The sequence below is a fragment of the Arvicola amphibius genome, chromosome 13 (genome assembly GCF_903992535.2).
Source record: "Arvicola amphibius chromosome 13, mArvAmp1.2, whole genome shotgun sequence".
In the NCBI taxonomy this organism is placed as follows: Eukaryota; Metazoa; Chordata; class Mammalia; order Rodentia; family Cricetidae; genus Arvicola; species Arvicola amphibius.
Genome location: NC_052059.1, coordinates 62592094 through 62618024, shown reverse-complemented (window position 1 = coordinate 62618024; position 25931 = coordinate 62592094). Strand labels below are relative to the sequence as shown.

Here is a 25931-nt window from a genome sequence, read left to right as displayed (position 1 = left end):
GATGGTAGACAAACACCATGTATATCAAATGCCACTGAATTCCATACTTTAAAATGGCTAATGAATAATTTTATGTGAATTTAATGTGATTTTCCATCAATTTTTAAAAACATAATAAAAGAATGAAAAACATTCTAGCTAGGCAAGGCAGTACATACCTACAACCCCAGGTACGAAAAGTTGAAGCAAGACTATCAGTAGTTCAAGGCCAGCCTTGTCTACACAGAGAGTTCAAAGCTAGTGTGGGCTATGTGAAACTCTTGTCTACAGGAGCAAAGGAAAGGGTAGGCAAAGGGCTTCAAAGAGTTCAACAGTTGCTTTTAAACCACAAGGGAATCTTAGAAGAGGGTCGGTCTGGTCGCTTGTCCATAAGGAAAATGAAAAGAAACTTACTGCATCTTAGTTCCAAATCATGTATTCTCTGTAAGTCACCGATTGTAAAATTTACCATTGACATTAAAGTTATATATACATTACAAGGTGGATGCATAATTTTAGAAATAACTAAATGTAAAGTCATTTGTATTTAAGCCAAGGCTGACTAACAAGACAGTTCAGTAAATAAAGACGCTTGCTGCCAAGACTGAAACCTGAGTTGAATCCTTTTACCCACATGGTAGAAAGAGAGAAAAACTCCTCTGACTTCCATTCATGTGCAGTGGGACTCATGAGTTCACACATACATACATACATACATAAACACATACATACATACACACATTTGTAAATAAATAAATGAATAAATATAAAAATAAAGAATAAAAGGAAAACAGTACCACAAATAAACTCAGAAACTTCTGAACTGAGGCAGAATGGGGTCTCTTCTTGGCTTCTGAGCTTTCCCTGACAGATTAAGGTTTTCCAGCCTCAGTCATCACCATTATTCTACAGATAAACCAAATGCAATAGAGAAAGTTAAGTGTCTAGGCAGGCACTTCACCCTGAGAGCTTTACTCATTTCTTCAATAAAACATCACGGATGCTCTGTGTTACCACAGGCCTTGTTTGGGATTCCACAGAGCTAACTGTTCATAAGCAAGCTCTTAACTTCCAGAATCTTACATCTAGTGGGGAAGGATAGACCATATTTATTTATAAGGCAAAACATATTTTCACAGCTGTGTCAAAATACAAAATGGTGAAGCTGGAGCCCCAGGATCCCTGGGCAGAAGGTAGAAAGAGGGAGAACATAATGTTTGTAACTCCATGGGCAAATAGACAAAAATAATTTTAATGACTCTTTCTCATCTGGGAAAACAGTACCCCCTCCAAGAGCCAAAGGACATGTAACCAAAACTCAATACCAGGTATGAGCCCCGTTTGAAATTGCAATTCAGGGTTTTTCAAGAGACTCAAAAACATAAAGTCTATTGTTGACCTTGGTTGCTCCTGAGAGGTTGAAGGTAAATTCTTATTGCTGAAGGCACCATGCACTTCAGAAACAAGTCCCAGACACTTCTGAACTGGAAGTGAGTGGAATGTCCCCTCCCTGAGAACCAGCTTTCAAGGTGCTAGAAGCTGACAGGCAACTTTCCAAAGAGTGAGGCAACCACCCATCCTACCAGGTTACGATGACTATGAACAGCATCCATGGCAGAATGATAAGATAACCATAAGGGTGTGGTAGTGTCACAAACACCTGGGCAGTAACCAACTGTTCTATAATTGGACTTAAAACCCGTCCAATGGGAGGGACACCATGCCTGGAATGAACTTGTCAAAGTAAAGAGAGAAAAGCCCAAGAGGCCTTGACTCTACCCAGAGAACTAAAGGCAATGGAGGGAGTTGGACATGGGAGAGGTGGCCTTGCCCAAGGAAGAGCACACCAATTATTGCTTAATATTAAATGATCATCACTTAAAACATACATACAGTTAGCATAATATAAACTGAGCACTTTATATTTAGAAATATATATGTATATAAATATGAATACAACAACTATTACTGAACAAAAGTCCATGAACTTGAAGGAGAGTGGGGGAGGGTGTATGAAGGGTTTGGAGGGAAAAGGGGGGAGGCAAAAACATTGAAATTAAATAATAATTTCAAAAATAAAAAATAAAATCTTTTAGCTTTTTTTTATTTTTATGTCCCTGAAAATGGCTGTCTGAAAATTGATTATAAACATCAAGTTTACACATGTGGCCACGGTGGGGTGGAATTTCCTTCATCCCCCTCCCAACAGAAGAGCTCAGGTGCTAATGCCCTTGCATTAAAGGCAGCACTAATGTTCTCACCTTAAACTTCACACACAAATTTACATGCAACAGGAACTGTCCCCACCTGACGCATGTCATAGTCTTGAAATCTGTTCTTTGCTGCTCAGGATGCAGTATTAACATGCCTGTTAGGAATAGACAACATCCCATTTGACTAACTCAGCTGAAACTAAGACGCTGTGCAAGTCTCAGTGAGGTCTGGCTAACAACTGTTTCATTTGGAAAACTGTCTAACGATTTGCTACTAAGGGATCCAGAAGTGGATTCGGAGAACAATTGAGCCTTGTTTCTCAGTCACCAAGAAAGTCTGTTAATTTTTAAATTCAGAGTTATATAGCCAAAATAAAGTTGTTGATCCTTCCATCATAAGAAGGATCTAGTCTAAAGATTCCCCTGGCCATTAGTTCAGTATCTACATTAATATATCAAGGCAAAAATACCCCGTCAATTGCAACCCATTTCTTCTTTCCTATAGTTGCTGACAATACTACCAAGGTGTGAAACACTGTAATAATTATGTCCATCCATGTATGTATGCAGCATGTATGCATCTGTTTGTTTCATAATCACAGCAACCACTTACTACAATGTACCAGATACTATAACAGGCTGAAGAAAATACAGAGATGAAAAAAGGCATGAGTTCTCTGCTGTCAAGGAGCTCATTGTCTTTGGCCGGGAGAGATGCCCCAGACATTAAGAGCACTGTCCGCTCTTCCAGAGGCCCCAGGTTTGATTCCCAGCAACTCCATAGCAGCTCAAAAAGGTCTATCACTCCAGTTCCAGGGACCCCCATGTCCTATTTATCCCCAGTCACATGAATAGTTCACAGACATACTTCCAGCTCAAACACCCATATAATAAAATATAAAATAAAAGAAAATTCAAACAATGATTTTTTAGTTTTATTTTTTAATTTTTAAATGAAGCTCTCAATCTTATAATGAAAACAGACAATAGCAAGCTTAGTCTAGTGAGCACAGGACGATAAGGAAATAGTTATCACAGTTCCCCCAGATTAGACCTCTGCATTTGTTGTAGAACAAGTGGGCATCCCACAGACACAGGAGGGATGATTGGGCAAGAGAATTCCCAATGTCTATAGAAGCTGTAGAAGCATGGAGAAACAGTGCATACTCCAGTTGAGAGGATTCAGAGATACAGGGTACACAGATATCAGATGAGGCAGCAAACAGTAGGTCCAAAGAAGTGTGGATTTTTAACCCTAAGTGCAGAGCTCCAAAGCCATGCAAGGGAAAGTTATTTTGTCCTGGAAGCAATTGGTTTTTCATGTAAAACAACACAAGGTTTTCATATAAAAAGGACCATGCTGTCGTGTGGGAGGTACCACTCTGAACCTGCCATCAAAACCTTCTAACACAGGTTCAGTGGAGCAAGTTATTGCTGTTTAACAGATGAGACTGTGTTTCAAAGATTTATCTATGAAACCATGTGGAGAACAGACTGGAAGAGGAATGGACTGCAAAAAAGGAGGTGGGGGCTCTCAGGCTTTGTCAGTTTGAGGAAGACAAATTTGATAGTTCATGGATCACAGGAGGAAGGACATGACCTGGGGCAGCAACATAAAGTCAAGAGAAAATGGGCTAGATTCACTGTTGGTGATCTATAGCAGGCAAAATCCCTCCATAAAGCTGAAAATACTAAAGGCTTTGAGAGATTAAAGGGTTTACTCAAGACCACACCATGATAACAACAAAGCCAGATCAGTAAGTTGTCCCACCCCACTATATTACTGTGCTTCCTTTTCAAGTTACAGCATCATCAAACACTTCCAACTCCCCAACACGAATGTGAAAGAGGACCCCAGGGAACATACGTGCAGCATCTAGAGTTTTAGGCCAGCCTGGGTTATATGGTTGAGTTCAAGACGAATTTTAGCTACACACACACACACACACACACACATACACACATACATGCACACACACATACATTACAAATCAAATAGACACAGAGACATACATAAATTAAGAGAAACTGCCTTACAGTATTCTGAATATTTATTTTGTAATCTGGTATGTATAAACATTTACTTGTGTAAAGAAAATGGTTGGTCAGATCATCCTAGCCTTGAAGCCATAGTTTTTATGAAATGATAAATAAATAAAGGCTTTGAATGCATTAAAGGAGATGACAGCAGTACTGAGTTACCTTGTGGAAAAACAAGATAAAATAGCCTTGCATCAATAATAATAAGGCACTTGCTTCTGCAAGGTCCTAACTAAAGACAAGAAGCATTGCCACTGATTGATGAGAACATATTTTCTTACAATACAGATTCTTAATCCCCTTAAAAGGAGACATACAGATTTAATGTAATTCATTATAAAGACAGTCTTTAGAACTCTCGATCAATTGAATTTGGATTTTAAAACACAATTATCAAGCCACTGGGGATACAGGTAAATACGGAACACTGGAGTTTCTTGTCAACCTTTATTTTGCTATTATCTGCTTAAAAAGCTTGAGACTGAATCAATAGCCTGTCGGCCTGTCCCTTCCTGATGACCAAATTGACTCAGCTATGTTTTTGGCTGACTTCAACTCCCCTTGCTTCTTAATCCAAGCTCCTCAGTGTGAAATGAATGACAATTCTAGGGAAAGACAGACTGCTTCAACACGGAACGTCCCTTTCACATACCACGTGCTATAAATACTGAGAACTTCTCAAAGTGTTTCAGTACAAAGGTCAAAAATTAAGCAGCCTGCCTTCACTCAAGACATATATGACAGAAATGTGAATCGCAATCAATTTCAGGTAGCTTAAATTACCCAAGTAGCATCAGGAGGAGACGGCTATTCATGCAATTCAAGCAATGCAGATGGCAAAGGAAACCAATCACTCCATTCACAAGCCTGTGAGGGTCTTAAACAGGGTGAAGGAACCCAGATGCCAGTTCACCAGTTATGCCTTAACATAAGGCATAGGCACCTTCTCAAACTCCATTTAATCTGAGTCTTGACCCTGATTCTTCAGTCGGTTGCTCTCAGCGTCTTCGGTTTTACCTAGTCTGTCCCTTGTGGTTATAACAAACTCTATATAGTAGAACCATTTCTTGCAGGGAGGGGTCATTATCTTTTTAGTTGCCTCTCTAAATGTTCAAAAAGCCACACCATTTCTGCTATTAGCATTTTGCAAGCACAACACCCAGCAAGTTCCTAACACAATGTGGTTGCCTCATGGGCATCTGCTGGATGGATGGGCTGGATACAATGGAATGGAATGACTTGAGAATCAGCTTTTTTTCCCCAGAAAGAACTGTCACTGTTAGACATATATTATTCTCTTAAAATAAACAATAGTATGGTCTGAAGATTTATATTTGGGTGGGAAAGGAAATGGACAAAACTGGACATCATTATGTTAAATGAAATAAACCAGACTTAGACAAATACTGCACATTGTCTCTAATATATAGAATCTATATTTAAAAGTGTGTGTGTTTGTATGTGGATATAGGGTGGAGGTCATAAAACTCAAAAGGAGATCATAAGAGGAGAGGAAGCGTCTTAACGCAATAGAGGAAACGAGAAGGATATGTTGACATGAAAGCACAAGGAAAAACTATCTCATGGAAGGGAATTCGCCAGAGTGACTACAGAGAGAGAAGCCTATATATGTGTGCAATCAGAACAAAGTACATAGACGCTTAAGTATAAAATACCGTAAGGAATCCATTCAAGGAACCCATGAACTTGTATACCCACTTGAAAAGCTAAGTTTAGAGCCATTGTTATTGCTCAGCTAACCTTGATGACCTGAGTGTGGTCCTTAGATCCCACATAATGGAATGAAATAAGCAATTCCCACAATTCTCCTCTGACCTCTACATATTTACCTGCACACCCCCCGACACACACACGAATAATAATAAAGTTAGCTAGTTTTAGAAAAGGCTATCTCAGGTGAAGCATTGCGTTTAGAGCGAGAAAGAAATTGTGATGCCTGTGCAAATTTTAAGCTACTTTCCCTCTAATAGAATCCAAATTCTATTTAGGTCAGATTTCCAGGGGTTTTAGTTGACTAAAGCACCACCTACTGCTAGACTTGAGGAAGTGCAAGATTTCCAAATGCTTATTGCAGAGGATGCCTCTGACAAGACCCCAGGGCACTCAGATACCATGTGTCATTATGTAAAATAATCCTTAAAGTTATCTCTACTTTAAAGAGGGAACAATTCCGTGTCAATTTCATCGACGTGTCCACAGAGAACTAGGCTCATGACCCTGAGTACCAGTTCCTGGCTGCAGCACCCCTCCTGGGAGCCTGCTTGAATGAGGATAGGAGGTGATTGTCACAGATGATTCAGTAGAGGAAGCATAATTAATTCAGTTCCTCTTGTTATAATAACACATTTATATTTATGTTTTACTTTGTGCAATTCTCACTTCTTTGGGAATTTGTCCCATAAAAAACTGGCAACTCCAACCTAAATTAAACCAAAACCAAAACTGAACCTTATACTAGCATGAGCCATCTCTGTGCTTCTTATACACATCAGATGCTAGGGGCTTAGAGGTGGCAGCCAACTCAAGGATAAAGAGTTTACATGACGTATGTGAGGCTCTGGCTCAGGGCCCCAGCATCACACAAATAAAGGTGCAGAAGACCACAGGGACAGTGTTGGTGGTGGTGATTAGAGTCAAACACATGCCCATCTGGTGTCTTCACACTCCTGTGCAGGGCCCTTGAGTTCTAAAGCAGCCATTATCTTACAAAGAAACGCACTGATGCTTCTCTCGGCTCTTTGCTTACTAGGAAAAAAGTGAAAAGGGACCCATGGATCAGGAAAACATGCTGATCTGAGCTGTGGCACACCTTTATAGAGACTTATGCTTGTGTAAGTTGCATAGTGTGATGTTAATAGTGCAATGGAACTGTCTGCTTAGATTGGGGAGAAGAGAAAGGGGGTGTTGAAAATGGGGAGAACAGGCTGGGAGTGATGCTGATTACCTTTAATCCCAACACTGGAGATGCAGGCGGGCAGAGCTTTAGGTTTGAGACCAGTGTGATCTACAAGGTCAGCCAAGCTACGTAGTAAAACGCATGTGTGTGGAAGCAGGGTCAGGGAACAGAAGACAGGGGAGGGAGAGAGAGACTGAGTATGAGGGGAACAAGTAGGTGTGACGGCTCAGCACTTGAAGACCAAGGATGGTAACCTGAACTTGGTCCCTGAGACCTATGTGGTAGAGAGAATTTGCTCTGCAAATCCTCTAAACCCCAAATGAACACCTGCATGCATGACTGCATAAACACACATAAATGAAATCAACGTTTTTAATATTTAAAAATTTTAATATTTAAATCCCAGCAATTGGAAGGTAGAAGCAGGTGGATCGCTATGACTTCAGGGCCAGCCTTGGATACATAGCAAGTTCCAGGATAACTAGGGAGACATGGTGAACCCATGTGTGAAGAAAAATGGAGAAAACAACATGGATGGCCCAGACACAGGGTCTCTGCTTACCAGTTACGCACAGGAAAGAAGTTATGAAGGACCCTGAGTCCCACTTTCCTTGGCAGGACTAGGAATCTACTAATTACTCCACATAACCCAACACTAGCATTGTCATTAAGACAAAGAAAGTAAAGTCTGGTAGAGGTGTGGTAGACATTGAGGGATCAGGAAGTTTCAGTAAATTTAATCTCATCTGCAATTGTGCTAGGTCTACTACACTTTTTAGTCTCTGCATAAGCCAGCAAGTATATTTAAATGGCATCAGCATGCCAAGTAGAGTTGTAAATTTACAAGCACAAAAGACCTGGCTTTCCCCCATGATTCCACCTTCACTTTCCTTGAAGGGATTGTGAGATCCTGGGGACAGAGTACAGCCTCATGCTAGGCTGGAACTCACATTTCTAAGGTACTGTCCTGGTCACAGGTGAGAGGGACTGCCGACCTTCCCAGAAAGGGTCACCTGTGTTCTGAGATACTGCCATGTGCCCAGTTCTATACATTTCAGACTTCTCGGAGAGCACCTAGACAATAGGATTTATAGGGAAGAGCAGTGGAGATGGTATTTCCCCGCAGTTCCCAGGCTGCCTGGCTGCTGTGGAGCACTGTGCTGGGAAGCGCAGCAAGGATGGCATTTCCCTGCAGTTCCCAGCAGTGGGGTGGTGTGCTGGCAATGTGCTGCAAGCTGCTTCCTTAGCAGAGGTGCAGAGAGGTTTTACGTGTTAACCTCAGACTGTGAGAGACATAAAGGACGTGTGGCATACCATGTTCAGATGGTCCTAGCAGATATCCTTCCTTTCCAGTCCCAGGCAGCCATTGATTGTCACAGAGTGGTTTCATTGGTTCTTATCATGCTCTCTAGACATAACTAACTTATTGATGCATCTCACCTATAATTTTTGTATGTTTATGTGTGTGTAGGTAAATGTGAAGTGTGTGTGGGTAAGTGTGCATGTACATATGTGTATGCAGGCATGTGTAGGCCAGCCAGGGGACAACTTCAGGTGCCACTCTTTGGGAACCATCCACCTTCACTTTTGTTTGTTTGTTTGTTTGAGTCATTAGCTTTGTCTAGCATTCACCAATTAGGCACATGCACACACAAAATAAAATAAATAAAAATGTAATAATTATTTTTGTAGAGGGTCGAGTTAATCCTAGGTTCTTCAATAAGAACCGCCAAGTACATTTTCCTGGATAGAAACCACTTCTGCTCATCCCTCCTGCATCTTCCTAGTTTCGTAGAATGTCTTCTTTGGGAAGTATCCCAGGAAACACTGCATGCCCTCTAAGCCACACTCACCACCTCCACCACCTCTGCCTCTGCAATCCGGTGCAATCCAGTGCAATCCAGTGCAATCCAGTGCAATCAAGCAACTGCTTCTCACAGAATTTCAGGACCCCTTCCAGGATCTCTCCTTTTCTGACCTCCTGACTAAATGTGGAAGATCCAGGAAAGTTGCTGAAGTCAGATGGTAAGTGAGGGACAGTGGAGCATGAAGATGGTAAGATATACATTTATGTGCCATGGAGACTTTGGTGCTTTTGGGACAGCAGGCAGCCTTTCCTCAGAGACACATCTTCACATATCCAACAAGCTGATCTTAAGCAATATAAATGCTGCCAAATTAAGACTGTTTATTTTAACATATAAGAAAAAATTAACTGGCCAAGATGGTGCAGGCAGATAATCTTACCATTGAGAAGTGGAGGCAGGAGGATCAGAGGTTCAGTCATTTTTGGCTACATAGGGAGTTTGAAGACAGCTTAAACTACATGAGACCTTGCCTTGGAGGGGAGAGTGAGAGAGAGAGAGAGAGAGAGAGAGAGAGAGAGAGGGAGGGAGGAAGGGAGGGAGGGAGGGAGGGAGGGAGAGAGAGAGAGAGAGAGAGAGAGAGAGAGAGAGAGAGAGAGAGAACAAAACACGAATGAATTTTGGAATAAAGAAATGTGACTGTTGAATATCTTTTACTGGAGTGTTGCACCTTTGTGCATTACCTAGCTCCATTAGGGTTTGGAGTAATTCATTGCTTATGAATGATTTCACACTTTTTTTTCTGAGACAGGGTTTCTCTGTAGCTTTGGAGCCTGTCCTGGAACTAGTTCTGTAGACTAGGTGGTCTCAAACTCACAGAGATCCACCTGTCTGCCTCTGCCTCCCGAGTGTTGGGTTAAAGGATTAAAGGTGTATGCCACCACCACCTAGTCCAAATGAAATTTCACAATTGTAGATGCCTGATCGCAGCACAGATCACCCTGTGCATCCTTCATTCACATCAGTAGCTCCTCCCTCCAGACAAACCCATAGTTCTTTGATGTCTACACTGAAGCAGTGATAGCCCCTTGTTCCTTCACGAGTTAATGAGTTAGAGGAAATCTTCAGTGTATGACATCCATGACTGTATTTTCCTTTAAAATATATCTTTTAGCAATATGAATTCTTGATAGGTCCTCAAACTGTTATTTAACCACAGCAATCCCAAAGTCTCGGACCTGTGGGGAGGTGCAAAGCCCCATCAGCCTTGTGATAAAAGCATCCATGTGGTAATGTCCAGCATGCTTTCAGGTAATTGCTCATCAAACCTTCTACAGTGAGTAGTTCCTGTAGTTACAATGGGTACTTTCTGCCAGTGATCATAAAAGCCCACCCTATTTCAAACCATCACTACATTTATTCAAGGGCAACTTAAAAATACAAGTCTGCTTAATTGATAATGGCCTTCAGCCCTTAGGAAGAAGTTCCTAGAGAAACTCAGATGTGGAAAATATTAAGTTGAAATCTCCACATTGGTGAGCATGCTTTCATCCATAAGACCCAGTTCCTTCCATAGATCTTAATAATCTGTATGTCCATAAGTTACTTTAGACCGTCTTCAAGTGGACTAAATTGGAGCATTTGAATAACCACAGATCTGGATCTTACACCATATTCTGTTAAGAAAGCTTTCTGTACAAATGAGACAGAAAAACCAACCACTGTTGTTATCAATCCCCAAATACTGAAAGAAAATGGTCAACTTCACTGTCTGCTTTCAACCACAGGGGATCAGGAGGCTTAGCTGTAAGTCCATTCTCTGACACTAATTGGAAGTACAGGGTCAGTTACTTAATAGCTCTGATTTCTATTGTAAAAGTGAGGTTCAGGCCGGGGAAATAGGGACTGTGGGTGAAGGGCATCCTAGACAAGCTTCCAAGCCACAAGGTACATAGGCAGTATATTCCTACAAACCCAGGGAGGTAGAGGTGACAAGATCCCTGCATTTTTCTAAGTAAAGTGAGCATTAGGCTCAGCAAGAAGCCGAGTCTCACACTAAGGTGGAGAGTGATTGAGGAAGATAGTCAATATGTACCCCTGGTCTCTTCGCACATGCTTATTCCATGCATTCAGAGGAACATGTACGCGCACGCGCACAAGAGAGACAGACACAGAGAAAGACAGACAAAACAGACAGACAGATGAGACAGACAAAAGAGAAGTAAAATGCATTCTGTTTTTTCTAAACGTGATTACTTAATATAGTGGTCCTACATTTCATTAAGCTAATCATCTTAATTAGCATAACCTCAAATTAAGGATAAGGACAACCACTTGATTGATTTTTTTTGACATAGCTGGAAGTCCTTCAAAATTACCTTGGTTTACTGTCATTTTTTGAGAGCAATTTAGACTTTGCTTCTTTCTCTGTGAACAATTTTTTAGTTCTCCCAATATTTCTTCTTGTTTAATTGCTAGAAGAGCCTACTTAGATGTTTGCACATGTTAATAATTTCCCAACTGATGCCTGCAAGTACATTCTGATTACAAAGAAATTAGTCTGGAGTACTCCTGGGGAGTAATGTGCCATATTAATGTTTTTATTAACTGTGGCTGATGAGGGCATTGGTTTATGGCTTAATTCCAAGGTTCCTTTTGCTTCTCTCCAAAGGAAAATCAATGAGTGAATTTTCTTAGAACTGAATTTTTTTTTTTTTTTTTTTTTTTTTTTTTTTTTTTTTTTTTTTTTTTTTTGGTTTTTCGAGACAGGGTTACTCTGTGGCTTTGGAGCCTGTCCTGGAACTAGCTCTTGTAGACCAGGCTGGTCTCGAACTCACAGAGATCCGCCTGCCTCTGCCTCCCGAGTGCTGGGATTAAAGGCGTGCGCCAATGAAGGAAATGAGATGTTTTCCAGTTCTCTAATTCAGTATGATTTGTTATGAAAATACAGGTAAGGACTTATAATTATGGAAAGCATTGAGTCCCATCACCTCACTTGAATGAATGAAAGAAATTAAATCAAGATGAAAATTTGATATTAAGATATTTTGGTTTGGGTTTCCAGGAAGACTTTTCAAAACCAAATGAGTCTAAATCCATGTTAGATAATCTTTGATACAAGAACCAATATCTAGACGTCCTACAGGATATTAAAGATAGAAAAGGAAAAAGTTCTCGAACCAGGAGCCATAAGCACTTAAGAGACTAATTAAAAGTGAGCAGCAGAGAAAGCAATTCTATTGTGTGGTTCAGTCACTGACAGGAGAACAGATTATACAGCGTCCATTTCCAATAGGCAAGGCTAAGCTGTTTCATTTTTTGTTGGGAGCCTTCAGAAACCTGCCTCTGTAAGAAAATTTAATGAAAAATTTGGATTTTTTTTCTTTTCATTCCTTTTGTTCACACTCCCATTCTCTCTTCCTTTTTTCTTTATTTCTTCTTTTTAAACAGAACTTCACTATGTAGCTCTGGGTGGCCTAGAACCCAATATATAGTTCAGATTTGCCTTGAACTCAGATATCTGCTTTCTACTGACCTAGTGCTGGAATTGAAGGCCTGTGCCACTACACCCTGAATAATAGGGAGTTTGGAATGGACCATCAGTCTGAGAATGAAATATGTGATTTTCATCTGAGTCATAGTCTGTACCAGTGAAGATGACTGGCCCATAATTTCTACAGCACTAAAGAGTTCAAGGCACAAGCTCATTAAAAAAAATTCTCAGAGTGGAGTTATAGCTACGTTTGAAGATCAGATAGTAAATAAAAATTGCTTTCCTGGTGTGAGCAAAGCCCTGGGTTTGATATCTAGCAATACTTAAAACTTAAAGTCTCCATGAAAGCACATGCCTGTTACTCCAGCTTCTGCAGAAGTATCCAAAGTTCAAGATCATACTCAGCTACATAGCAAATCTGATGCCTGACTAGTCTTGAAAAAAAATCTAAAAATCTAAAATGTTGGATTATGTTCTGGAAAATCTAGCCTCAAACTGTTCTCCAGCAAATAAGTAGTAAGTGTGTAGAGTGATTGGAAAACAGGTGAAGAACAAAGTATAGTGACACATGGTCACAAAATGCTATAATGAAACCTGCTATTTTCTATTGTAACTTATAAAATTATTTTTAATTAATGGAAAAGGTAAGGAGCAAACAAACCAATGTAAAAAAGAAGTTGTAGAGGTGCTAGGGACATAGAACAGTCATGTAAGTGTCAGGATCACAAGAAAACTATCTGAGTTTGAACCCTAACATCCATGTAAACCCTGGGCATGGTATCACATGGATACCTGCACGGCACCAATGTAATGGATTAAGTAAAGTGTTGCAGGTTTCCGAGGGGCTGCAGTGGGCAGTACTGGGCCATGAGACCATGCCACAGGTCCCCGTGCAGGGGCAGGCAGTGGGAAGGGGGTTCTGAGAGCAGCCAGTCCCAGGCAAGGATGGTGCATGAGACCATGAGGAATGACAGACAGATGGCCATGCCACAAGACCACGCCACAGGTCTCTAAAGGCGGCTGGTCCCAGGCAGAGAGCCATGCGGGTGAGAGACAGAGACATGGATAGGCACACCATGCAAAGTAAGGTTGGATATTTATTTAGTGTGTCATGGAAGGAAAAGAGGAGAAAGAGAGAAGATCAGAGAGGAGAGAGAGAGAGAGAAGGAAGGGATTCAGGTTGGAAACTGGAGATCTGTTTGCCTCCATGGACAGGGAAGAAGTGGGCGAGACTTGTCTCTTAAAGGACAGATCACTACACCTGGAATTCATGGGCCAGCCAGCGTAGCCTAATTAATGATCTCCAGGTTTTGTGAGAGAGATGCTGCCTCAAAATATAAGGTAGAAAGCAAATGAAGAAGACATTCAACAACTGCCTTTGATCCCTGTACACATTCTCATACACAGGTATGTGCATCACACATATAAATATCTACATGAACATATACAAACCACACACAAGACCCTTATTGAATGTTAGCACAACTCAATCAGTCAGAATCCCTCCACTCCCTATTGCTGAGGTACTTCATGGCAGGTTGTGAAAATCCTATCCTGTGTACAGAGTGACCAGGGATGTGTTTATTACTATAAGTTTTGAGGTAAGGAGCCCATTAAAAAGCGCTCACGTTCCTACATTTGTCAGAGCCCATCCTGTGACTCATATCCTGTGTTTCTCATCTTTAAAAGTATGCAAAGTAAAATCAGACAACAAAGCAATGGGGGAGGCACTGGGTGTGTGATCTCCAAGGTTTATACCTTGATTGCATAATTAGTTATTATTAAAAATTTTGGAAGTTGTTAAAACCACATTGCCTAAGTAGTATATAGAAAACTAGACAGCCCGAATCAGGTGAGTCTTTACTACAGTGTGATATGCAAACTTAGTGTCAATTATGAATGTGACAGAGAGTCCCTAGTGTCAGGTAAGTGTCCCAGGAATCAAAATAATGGTATTTAAACTTCTAACATTAATGCCACTATCAGAGATAGTGTCCTATCCTTTTTCCCAACTGAGCTGAAATGTTTCTGACCCAGAGTGGCAGGTAGGTCAAAGTCAGTCCTCTTCCACCTTCAAACAATCAGTAGTAGTCAGTGCTAGAGGCTAGGGTCTATGCACTTCATAAAGGAGTTCGGGTGAGTTGGCTTCTCAAGAAAGCCTTCAATAGGATCTGAGGGCAGACAGATGAAAGTGTGGCTGACCATTCCCAGAAATAAGAATATGGGAGAAAAACTGCCTCCTCAGGAACGTTCCATGCATGTCCCAATGATTCTGACTATGGTTGGACCAGGGGGGAGTTCTCAACAGAGAAACTGAAGGAAGCATGGCAGGGGGGTTATGATATAAAAATCTTGCATACATCAAGAGTGCAGAAAACAGATAACTACATTTTGAGAGATGCTCTGATCCTTGATCTGCTGAACCCCAAGTTACCTGATATGTTTGAACACTTAATCTCCCCTTAACTTTTACTGTGCTGTATTTTGAGTTTCTATCATTGGCTCCTTGATTTCCAAACATAGTTTTGGCAGCTCCAGGCAGAGAGTTACACAACACTAACTCCAAAGTGAAGTCAGTATGAGTACTGAGAATTGGGACCCAATTGCTCTATGGACTATCCTGTAAACCCAAAGGTTTCATTTCCTGTCAAGGGAATAGAGAATTGTCAATGCACTCTGGTACATGGTTAATTGTGAGCATGTAGCCTTAGCTGCCACGCTCCCTCCAGCAACACTCATTGCAGTGTATGGATTCCATTCCTTGATGTTTGAAATGTAGGGCTGGAGCTATAGCTCAGAAGTTAGATCTACATGCATGCTCGTGTGCATGAAGCCGTAGGTTAGATTCCCAACACTTCATAGCATTGACTGCCTGTAATTTCAGCACTCAAGATTTTAAGATAGGATCTGAAATTCAAGGACATCATAGGGCACATAGTGAATGTGAGGAAAACCTGTAATATTTGACAGTCTATCTTAAAAGAAAAATACTTGAGGTTGACATTGTTGACATTGTACTAATTTCTTAAAATAAGACATAGAAAGATGGGCTGGCAAGATGTTGCAGTGTTAAGTTATGGTGCTTGTACTTTTTCTGCTGAAGACCCAGGTTCGATTCCCAGCACCCACATGGTGGCTCACAACTATACATAATTCTAGTTTTGGGGGATTCAACATCTTCTGTCCTCTATGGCAGTACATCCATGTGCTACACAGCGAGACTGTACACAAAACACCCACATACAAAATGATAAAATAAAATAAAATTTTAGAAGAAAAGGAGAAGGATATTTGTGGTGTTCTATAGCTGTGATAGGCAAGGTGAATGGTTTCTTGCTAGTGACAGCTCTCTCTCTCTTTATTCTTCTTGAATGGGAGAGTCTGATCAGTTCTCCCAGCCGGCAATCCTGGGTGAGAGAATTCTTCACATGTTTATACTGCATGCCAGCCTAAGGAAATCACACACACACAACATAGCAGGGCCCACAAAACTACATTTTGATACATTTTGTATCAAAAAATTGATACAAAACTGATATCAATTCATCTGGGAGGTAAAGGGTGAGACAGGGTCTCACTCTGTAGTCCCCATTAACTAGAACTCAATATATATATCCCAGATTTGCCTCTAATTTATTTCAAAATCCCCCTGCTTGGCACTGGGATTAAAACTGTGAACCACCAAGCCAAGCGCATGCTATCAATTCCTCCCTCTTTCCAGATACCTTCCCACATCCTTGTGCAAGGAAAACAGTAACTTAGGAATAGTAGCATCCAGAGCGGCTCATCAGAAGTCTTGTGAAGTATAAAGCAAAAGAAACTCCAATTCCCATAAGGCACCACCTTGTTCTCTTCTGACTCCCGAGGACTCCTCCTGACTACTGGTGCTAATGACTTTCTGGGTTTGCAGCCTTCTGGACATCTGGGAGCACAGTGGGGACAAGCTGCAGGAAGTCCATCATGTTGGTGTAGTTCCCCTATTTATAGCCTACCTCCTGCTAAATATTGGATTGCAAATGCCTCACAAAAATAGTACCAAAACCATGAGATAAAAATAACAAAGAACATAGAAAATTCATACAATTGGAGTGTTTAAAACTATCCTTGCAGAATATTTGGATACAGGCAGACATAAATCTCCAACTACTACTTATTTAGAAATAACCCATATTTAAATGGAAAGATCTATGAAGAAATAGTACGTTGGCTTCAAAGACAATATGACTTATATGCTTATGTATTCATGTTCTGGAGGCAAGGAGATGCAGGATCTTTATTTCTACTTTAAATGCAGACACCAGTGTGTCTGACCTAATACAAAAACCAAGTGAGGTCTTCACCCAAGTTGTATGTTTTACCTGGGGAAAAATAGTTCAATTCCCTCAAGAAAATAGAGTGGCTTTAAACAATAGTCCAAAAACCTACTTGAGTACCATCTTCTGGACAGAAAGAACTCAAGCATCTAGTAAATGCCTCACCAGTCCAAGACATGGGTGTCTACAAAAACACCTCTCCAGTCAACATTTTGGAGTTTGTAATGGGACCATGAAGTTTCTAAGGAAATTAAAATTTGAACAATGAATCTAAGTCTGATCTCTCTGTGACTTGTAAATGCTGGAAGATTTCTTTTTAAGAAACCCCAACAGTCCTTGGGGAGGGAGCTGATCACATAGCTTACTTGGTAGACTTTGCCTAGCACACAGGAAACCTCAGGTTTGATATCTAGCTTTGACCATATCTGGGCATGGTGGTGCAATTTATAATCCCAGCACTCTGGAGGTAGAAGCAGAGGGATCGGACGACTATTATTTTTGGGTACACAACAAGTTTGTGACTTTAAGGCCTGAGTCTGAATTTACAAGATCTCATTTAGGGACAAAAAGCAAAAACAAACAAACAAAAACCCAACCAAAAGTATACCACTAGAAGCAATAAGAGCTTTTGCTCTTTAAGATTCTATTCATAGTAGAGAGGAACACTTTTAAATAATCCTTTTTACACCTTTACACACAGAAAAGCCACCTTCCTATGACAGGACTATCAGTAAAAGGCAGATTAGGTACAAAACTTAAAATTCACAAAGATAAGATTGATAACAAAATATTTTTTTCTAAATTAGCCAAATACAAATGGACTGGATATTATAATTTTTACTTGATAGCTGTTTTTGCTGTATATAATTTTACTATGTTAAAGTTAAAACCTTTCTTTTTAATTAGACCAAAAGAGGAAAATGCTGTGGAGCAATCTTTGTACACTGTAAATATGTATCACTCTCATTGGTTAATAAAGAGTTGATTGTCCTATAGATGAGCTGGAAGAGACTGGGCAGGAGAGCCAGATTAGGAGGATGCTAGGAAGAAAAAGCATGGAGTCTTAGGAGTCATGAGCCAGATGTAAAGGAAGCAGCACATGTAGAAAATGATGTAACAATCCTTGATACATGTGGTAAAACTTAGATAAGAAATATGGGTTTATTTAAGTTGTAATAGGCTGAGCATTTCTAATTAATATTGAATCTCCATGTAAGTTATTTGGGAGCTGGTGGGCAGGAGGAAAAGTCTGCTTACAGATGCATCTAGGACACATGTTCTGTAGTTGTAACATCTAGCTATCTTTCATAGCTCTCTAAGTGAGCACACAGTAGGCAGCCAAGATTGAGGACCCTCGTCAGAATCCAAACACATACACACATTTAATTGCAATGGTCCTCACAGCCTCCTAAACAATGTTTGAAGCCATAGCTTACTGTGCCCTTCATCAAAATGCGCCAGCACTTGCTGTAAGGGTCACACTTCCCACTCTCTCTTAGAAAGGAATTGTCCCTTGCTACCATAGTGTATATTGCAGGATATTTAAGCATTTGGTCTTAGCAGTGTGTTATTCTAAATAAACTGAAAGAGGAGGATGAGAATAGAATGCTGTCATGTTTTAAGGCTGAATGTTCCTCCAGTCAAGCAGTTTGTTTCTCTAAGGCCTATGCACCACACTACTGCAATGCATTCTACTTAGGTATCATTCTAAAACTCATTAGTCTCCATTCCTTTCCTTTTTATCTTGCAAACTATCAGCCAAGGCAGTTGATAAAGTGATTCCTTGTGGAGCATCATGTATGAGAAATTCTTAATGAGTTGTTTTACACAGATAACAAATTTGCATTCTTCTAGGGCCTTTTGAAGGCACGTTATTCCAATCTAAGAAAGGCTCTACTACAAAAGTTGACATAAACTAGTGGATAGCAATGCACCCTTCTAAAGTCATACCTCACAGATGGCTGCCTATTAGAACCAAAGCAAAACAATGGTGATCATTCTGTCCCCTGCTGTCGAATTACTAGGCCACTAACCTCACAGCTGTGAGACTGTTCTCTGTTACAAAATAATTGATGACATGGTGCATGTCAGTCTTTATCTACAAAACATAGAGCACATATTCAGTAAAGACTCAATGAATGTCCCATATAAAGTAGATACATGAGTGCTGTCTGTATCAGTTACCAGCATTTGTCCATAAATCATTCACTGGATCTTTATGATTTTTAAAAGAACTCCAAAAATGTTCTATTTTCTCAATCAAGTGCCCACTGCATTCAACAGTTTTTCTGGAATAAAAAATGAAAATCATTATAATAATTCAGCACTGAGCTAACTAATGACTTTTTCAAACCTCATTCCTCTAGAACATCAATCAAATGTTAAAATGGCCAAAACATTCTCTTCATGAGGAAAGATGTGGATTAACACCATGCTTAAACTTTCACCCTGAATTTATGAACTCAATACATATTTAAATTAAAGGTATTAGCTCAAGAAGATTAATTGCAGAATTCTTTAGTGAATGGAAGACAAACAGGCAAAAATGTGCAAGAAATGAAGACAGAGAACACAGTGAATATCACCGATAGGTGGTGACTGATCTCTCTATCCACCGCACCAACAGCCTTTCCCCTGCCCAGGAGGACATGGGTGGTGCCTGATCTCCTCTCTATCAACTGCACCAACAGCCTTTCCCCTGCCCAGACAGACATTTGGTTTCATCCCATCCACTTCCTGGAAAGGTGACTACTCTTGGAAGCAGAGCTCTCTGCACACAAGCCCAACAGGCATATGGCCATACAGAAGGTAGAAATCCAGAAATCTGGGGCCTGTGAATCTATTGCTTTGTGTGAGAAATTCATTTTCTGTTCTTATTACTTCATGGAAAATTGATTATAATCTATGTAAAGCTTTTGTGTTATGTCGTTAGCCAATCCCAACTACCCACCTCAATCTGTTCATTTAAAAAGAATTATAATTATATAGGTTTTAGCCTTTACTTTAGGGTATCATTCCTATTATAAAAGAATATGTGGCAGTCTGTAAATAAAATAAACCACTTAGAGTCAGGCATGAATCAGGCATCCAGTTAAATTACTATTGCAATAAGTGGGTTACTTTGAAAAGGGTTTTAGTATATTGTACTTTTGCTGATTTATTGTGAACAAAAGGTAGACCTAAGATTAAAATGTCTACATGCTGCCTACTGGTGACATACAGTTCTAGTTTCAAGATTACGGACTCACCTGTATTTGTTTCTTCTTGCTGTTGTAATAAATTAACACAAAAATCAGGGGCTTAGAACATCACAAACTTATTATGTCATAATTTTTGAGATCAAAAGGCCAGGATGGGCTTGATTGGGCTAAAACTAATGTTGACAGAGCTACATTCCTTCTGTGAGCTGAGGTGAATCTATTTTATCATTTTCTTTATTCTATAATTTTTAATCAGTTTTTCCATCTTCTAGGGCAGTAATTCTCAACCTGTGGGTCATGACCCCCTTGGGGGTCAAGCAACCCTTTTACAGGGCTTACATATCAGCTAGTCTCCGTATCAGACATTTACAATATAATTTATGGCAGTAGCAAAGTTATAGTTATGAAGTAGCAACAAAATAATTTTATGGTTGGGGTCACCACACATAAGGAACTGTGTTAAGGGTTACAGCACTCGGAAGGGTGGGAATCACTGTTCTAGGGTTTCAAGCATTCATTCCCTTAGGGCCAGCATTTGTCTCCATAATCACATCTCCTCTGGCTCTGACACTCTGAGCTTCTCTTCTCTGTTTGCTCATCTGTGTGGTGATGAGGGTTTTCCTTTTATTGTTGTTGTTTTGAAGGGGTCTCTTGTATCCCAAGCTGGTCTCACTTTCCATGAGTAGCCTAAGATGACTTTGAACTACTGGTTCTACTGTTTCCTCTTTCAAAGTGTTGGGACTGCAGGCATGCACCACCATGCCCTGTTTATGCAGTGCTGAGATCAAACCTTGGACTTTTCCTCCATGCTAATAAGCACTCTACCAACTGAGTATTGACCTCAATATGTTATGCATATGAGTACCCTTGGGACACTCCTTTCCAGACTAATGGCTCTACTCCCATCTCAAGATACTTTCCTTTTCCACATAATGTAAAATATCTAAAGGCTTTGGAGATTAGACATGCACTTCTTTGAGAAGCCATTATTCTACAAGAAACAAAATGTACCAGAAAAAAAGACCTGGTCTTAATTTAATTAATTTAGTTCATTTAAACTTGTATTTTTGTAATCTAGTTAACTTAAAGTTGTAAAGAGATAATTCAGCAAAAAAGTTGGGGTAAAAACATTCTAGACTATTCAATCACAATCTTTATCCAGTGGAAAAATTAACGTTAAAGAATCATTCCTTGTTTGAGTTTCCACAAACTCTGCAATGCTAATAACAGTCTGATGAAATTAACTTACTGGAAAAACAATGATGATAAAAAGTAAGCAATAGATATAAAAACAGTAAATTATTATATGGAAGAAAAAACACTGATTAAAAAAATAAGGGGCAAGAGAGATGGTTCAGTGGTTGAGAACACTTGCTGTTCCTCAACAGGACCTGTTTGGTTGACAGTACCTACATGAGACAGCTTATAACTGCCTGCAACTCTGTTTCCAGGAATTCAATCCTCTCTTCTGGCTTCTACTGGCATCTTCACTCATGTATATGCACCCCTCCCCAGATACACACCCATAACCATAGTTAAAAATAACATATATCTTTAAGAAAATACTCAGGACTAGCGAGATCAAACAAAAGCTAACATGTCAGGGTAGCTCACTACATAAACACTTGTTTTCAAGCCTGGTGACCAATGTTTGATCCCTAGAACCCCCATGGTGAAAGGGAGGAACCATTTCCCACAGTGTTCCCCTGACCTTGACATGTAGGCTGTGGTGGTTCACACCCACACACACACACACACACACACACACACACACACACACACTTCAATAAATGTAAGTTTCTTAAAAAGATAACCAATCACTAAGTGGGTATCACTAATTTATAAAACTTTAAAGTACTGCTTAGCAATGGAATCAGGAACAAGGAGTTGTTCGTCCCAAGTCTTATGCCTTATATAACTTATTATTTCTATTGTTATTAAACAAAACTGGGAACAACTCAATTGGTTATGAATGGTGACTTAATAAATAAATGCGGCACACAACGGAATACTACTCCCACCATAACAAGAAAAACAGCTCGGATCACATAGTTGCACCAAGAGAAAGAGGCCAGACATAAAACAGCACATAGCTGTCATAGAGTACTGTGCTCTAGCCGTAGCATTGCCACTGTAATTACACGGATCAGCTGTGGTTACCTGCAGACACCTCTTAACAGGGTCCACTCTGTTGATGGCTTGCCATAGAAACAGTGAGAGAAGCATTATTAACCCCTGACCTGAGATTACAGCCACTCAATCAGACCTGCACTTCCCTCCCTGCTGCAAATACTTAGGAAGAGATAGGGAGGTGGCAAGCTAATTAGAGAGGGGCATTTCACCTGTGCAACTTTTAGGAAGTTATCACCACCACATTGGGGTAGAACTTCTCAGTGATGCCACTGTAGAGATCACTTGTAAGTAGCTCCTCCCCTACACTGTGAATAAGCCAATGGAACGCATCGATTCACCAAGCAGAACTTAAACAGGACCACTTCATTAGCCTGTTGTCAGTCCCCATATAGAGTGAGTATATGCTTGTTCATGTCTCTGCAGGAAAAGTTCATGAAGCAATACCAGGACTTGTTCATATAAAACTCTTAAAAATGTAAACTTTTCTTCAGACAGGAGAGGGAGGGGGAGTAGAGTTGGGGAGAGGGAGGTAAATGGGAGGTGGGGAGGAGGCAGAAATTTAAAAAAAATAAAAATAAACTTATAATGCAAAAAATGTAAACTTTGCTATAAAAAAAAAAAACATAGATCAGCGTGGGCCAGAGAGATGGCTCAGCGGGTAAAGCTACTTGTCAAACAAGCTTGGTGACCTGAGTTCAATCCCCAGAACCCACATAAAGATGAAAGGGCAAAACAAAATCCACAAACTGTTCACTGACCATCACACATGCTCCCTCTCACAATATCATATGCAAAATATTAATAAATAAAGTAAAAATAATTTTAAAGGGGCTGTAAATATAGCTCAAGATTAAAAGCACTTTCTTGGTCTTTCAGAAGACCAGAGTTCAGTTCCCAGCAGCCACATCTGATGACGCATAACTGCCTGTAGATACAGTTCCAGGGCATCCAGTGATTTCCAGCTTCTGTGGTGGGCACTTGTATACCCATGTCATATGCGCACACAGGAACACACACGTAAAAGCACAAATGAAAATAACATATAGAAAGTAAATAAAAAGTTTAAAAGGAGATCAGTGGTTCCTTGGAGCCAAGAGCACTGGGCGGGTGATGGAAATGTTCTGCAGGTTGGCTGTGGAGGAAGAGCATGGGTGACAACTTGCAAACCCACTGAACTGGCTGGGTGTAGTGACACACACCTGTAATCCTAGCACTTGGGAAACTGAGGCAGAAGAACAATGAGTCTGAGGCCAGCCTGGATTACCTACAGAGACCTTGTAATAGTAAAATAAATAAACAAATAAATAACCCACTTCATCAAGTTATACATTGAAGTGGATACAGTTTATACGCAATATGTAAATCAATAATCTCTTAAAAATTTGATTCTTTTCAATAATAAATTTGTTTTTAGGGATATGGTTAGAAAACAATACAAATAATCATTGCAGCATTGAGCTGAAGCCTGTCCACCTCTCGTGAGCTCCACAGTCCTTCCAGATGTATATACTAACTCGTACACTTCCTGCGTGAGGGAGTTCATTTCCTTGACCACAACCCCGGAGTAGATGCTTACCTAGTGCTTCTTGTCTGTTAAATTCTTTTGCTGGGTTAAGATCTGGGGTAAGAGTTCTAGTTGTGCAGCCCACACAAGTTTCAACCTTGCTATACAGTCCAGTTTTGCCTCACATCTGCAACCTCCCTGCCTCTGCCTGCTGAGTGTTGGGATTACAGGGGCACCACCATCCTGAACAGCCCACTTACTTCTATAGGAAGGAATCTTCCTGTCATCTCTCTAACAGAATAGCAATGTCTCAAACATTCATCCTCATCACACTGTATAGTTGCTGTGGGAACTCCTTCAACCAATAACCTTTAAGATACAAGCCCACGTGGGCACCGTCTCTGATACTATAAATGAGGCCATAAAGCTTGTGCACTGGCTTGTAGGACATATTTTATATTCAAGCTATTACAGCTATTTTACAGTACATGACACTGTCAAATGACAAAGTCTTGACGCGAAGAATCACTTCATGTCGTGTTTGTTGCCTTTGTCTTTAGCATATTTGGCAAAAAAAAATCTCTTTATATTTTTATATTCTATTTCATTCATTACAAATCTGTTTGCCAGAGGAATTTAAAAATAATATTTGTTTACAAATCAATGTTCATATTATTTTCTGTTTATTTTCCTTTTTGATATATTTCAATACCTTTATAAGCTTTTAACACCCTTATATAACATACAATAATATATTAATATAGTAATTTATTAATAATTTGTCATATATATGTATATATGAGAGAGGGGGCACCTTAATATATAGCCCTAGTTGTCCTAAACCTCACAATATAGATGGAATTCACCCGTTTCTACTTTTTGAGTACTGGAATTAAAACTAAGTGCCACCATACCTGGTCCTTATATTATGTATCTTAAGTAATTATTGCCAAATACCTGATATATTTGTTCAGAAACTAATTCAGTAAGCACTATATGCAAAGTTACAAGCTCTGCCGATATTCTGGAGAGCCATTCTCCATCATGGCCTCTCCTAATTATGTATCTTGTCTAACTATTCCCTACAGTTTTCATGCTAACCTACTAAGTGATAAGCCCAGAACTATGTCAAGAGCAATATCCCAAACCAATAGTCAAGTTTGGAAAGAAAAACCTCCAAACATTGCTTGGTAACTCTTATATTCAATGTTTGCCCCCACTGTTAAAGACTCAGAGTAAAAACTAGAGACAGGCTTTCTTTGGCGAAAAGGTCATTCACCACATATCAAGAGAGTGAGTCTATTACTCAGGGCTCAGGAGCATATTTCTGCAATTAGAGGAAAAGGGATGGCTTGAAAACTTCCCTAGGGCAGGAAAGAAGATGTAGAGATGGGACCCAGCCTATAACCTCTGTCTATTATAGCAACCTGGCCCATTCACAGAGAAAGGCATGCAACCAGGCTGTGGCTGCTGAGTGAGACTGCCTTTAAAGTGAAGGGAAACCCCCCAGACTTCCGAAATGGCTCAACCCGTACTAGTATGAGGGCAGAAACTTCTAGCTAACCAATTCTGACAGGACAGAGTGTGCCAAAATCCACTCACTTCCTGACTTCAGCCCATGTGAGATACATGTTTAGGGCGCTGGTTATGTATCCCTACTCCCATTTGCAAGGCTTCCTATGGGGAATTAAAAAGTGGAGATTCTCCCAAAACACTCAGTAATGAGAGTGGCGACAGGCCGTGGAGCACAGGAGTCAGCTATATAAAAGCACAGATACAAAAGTTTGAAGGAAATACCTAAAAATTTTCTTATAAAAGCTTTCGTAACCATAAGGAGATTATTTTTCGCTCTGACAGATGCCAGTGAAAGAAAATGAAGGCTTAGGAAAGGGTTAGTCAAAGGAGTCTTACCCAGACCTTGATTCTGCTCTTCCCACTCCACGGATTCTGGCACCTGATATGTTGCTACCTCCAGTAGGGCCATGCTTCCTGCCTCTACATCCGGTTCCTGGGATGTGATTCCAGGGAGAGTAAACCCTGGTGGCTCGGTATCACTGTCGAAGTCCTTATACAAGGAGTCTGCTTCTTTATCTTCCTCATCTTCTTCCTCATCCTCCTCTTCCTCATCTTCATCTTCTTCATCCTCCTCATCCTCCTCATCTTCTAGCTCTGGACAGACAGAATTTAGAGGAAAACTTGAAGCTATTCATGAGCATGTACTCAAACATATTAGTCTTTTGAAGTGGTACAAACATTACAAAATAATCATGTTTGCCCTTAAAACCAATTGTTAAAGTCAACATTGGGCAGTCTGAGCTCTATGAGATTATGTGC

The 25931-nt window shown here is 40.2% G+C and overlaps 1 protein-coding gene across 1 annotated transcript in view; it reads right to left on the bottom strand.

Moving 5' to 3' along the window:
* The window catches only part of Armh4 (armadillo like helical domain containing 4), a 112144-nt gene that overhangs the window by 35016 nt on the left and 51197 nt on the right, over positions 1 to 25931 (bottom strand). The window contains exon 9 of the mRNA XM_042054089.1: positions 25509 to 25766. Within this exon, the coding sequence (XP_041910023.1) occupies positions 25509 to 25766 (258 nt within the window). The remainder of the gene's footprint in view (positions 1 to 25508; positions 25767 to 25931) is intronic.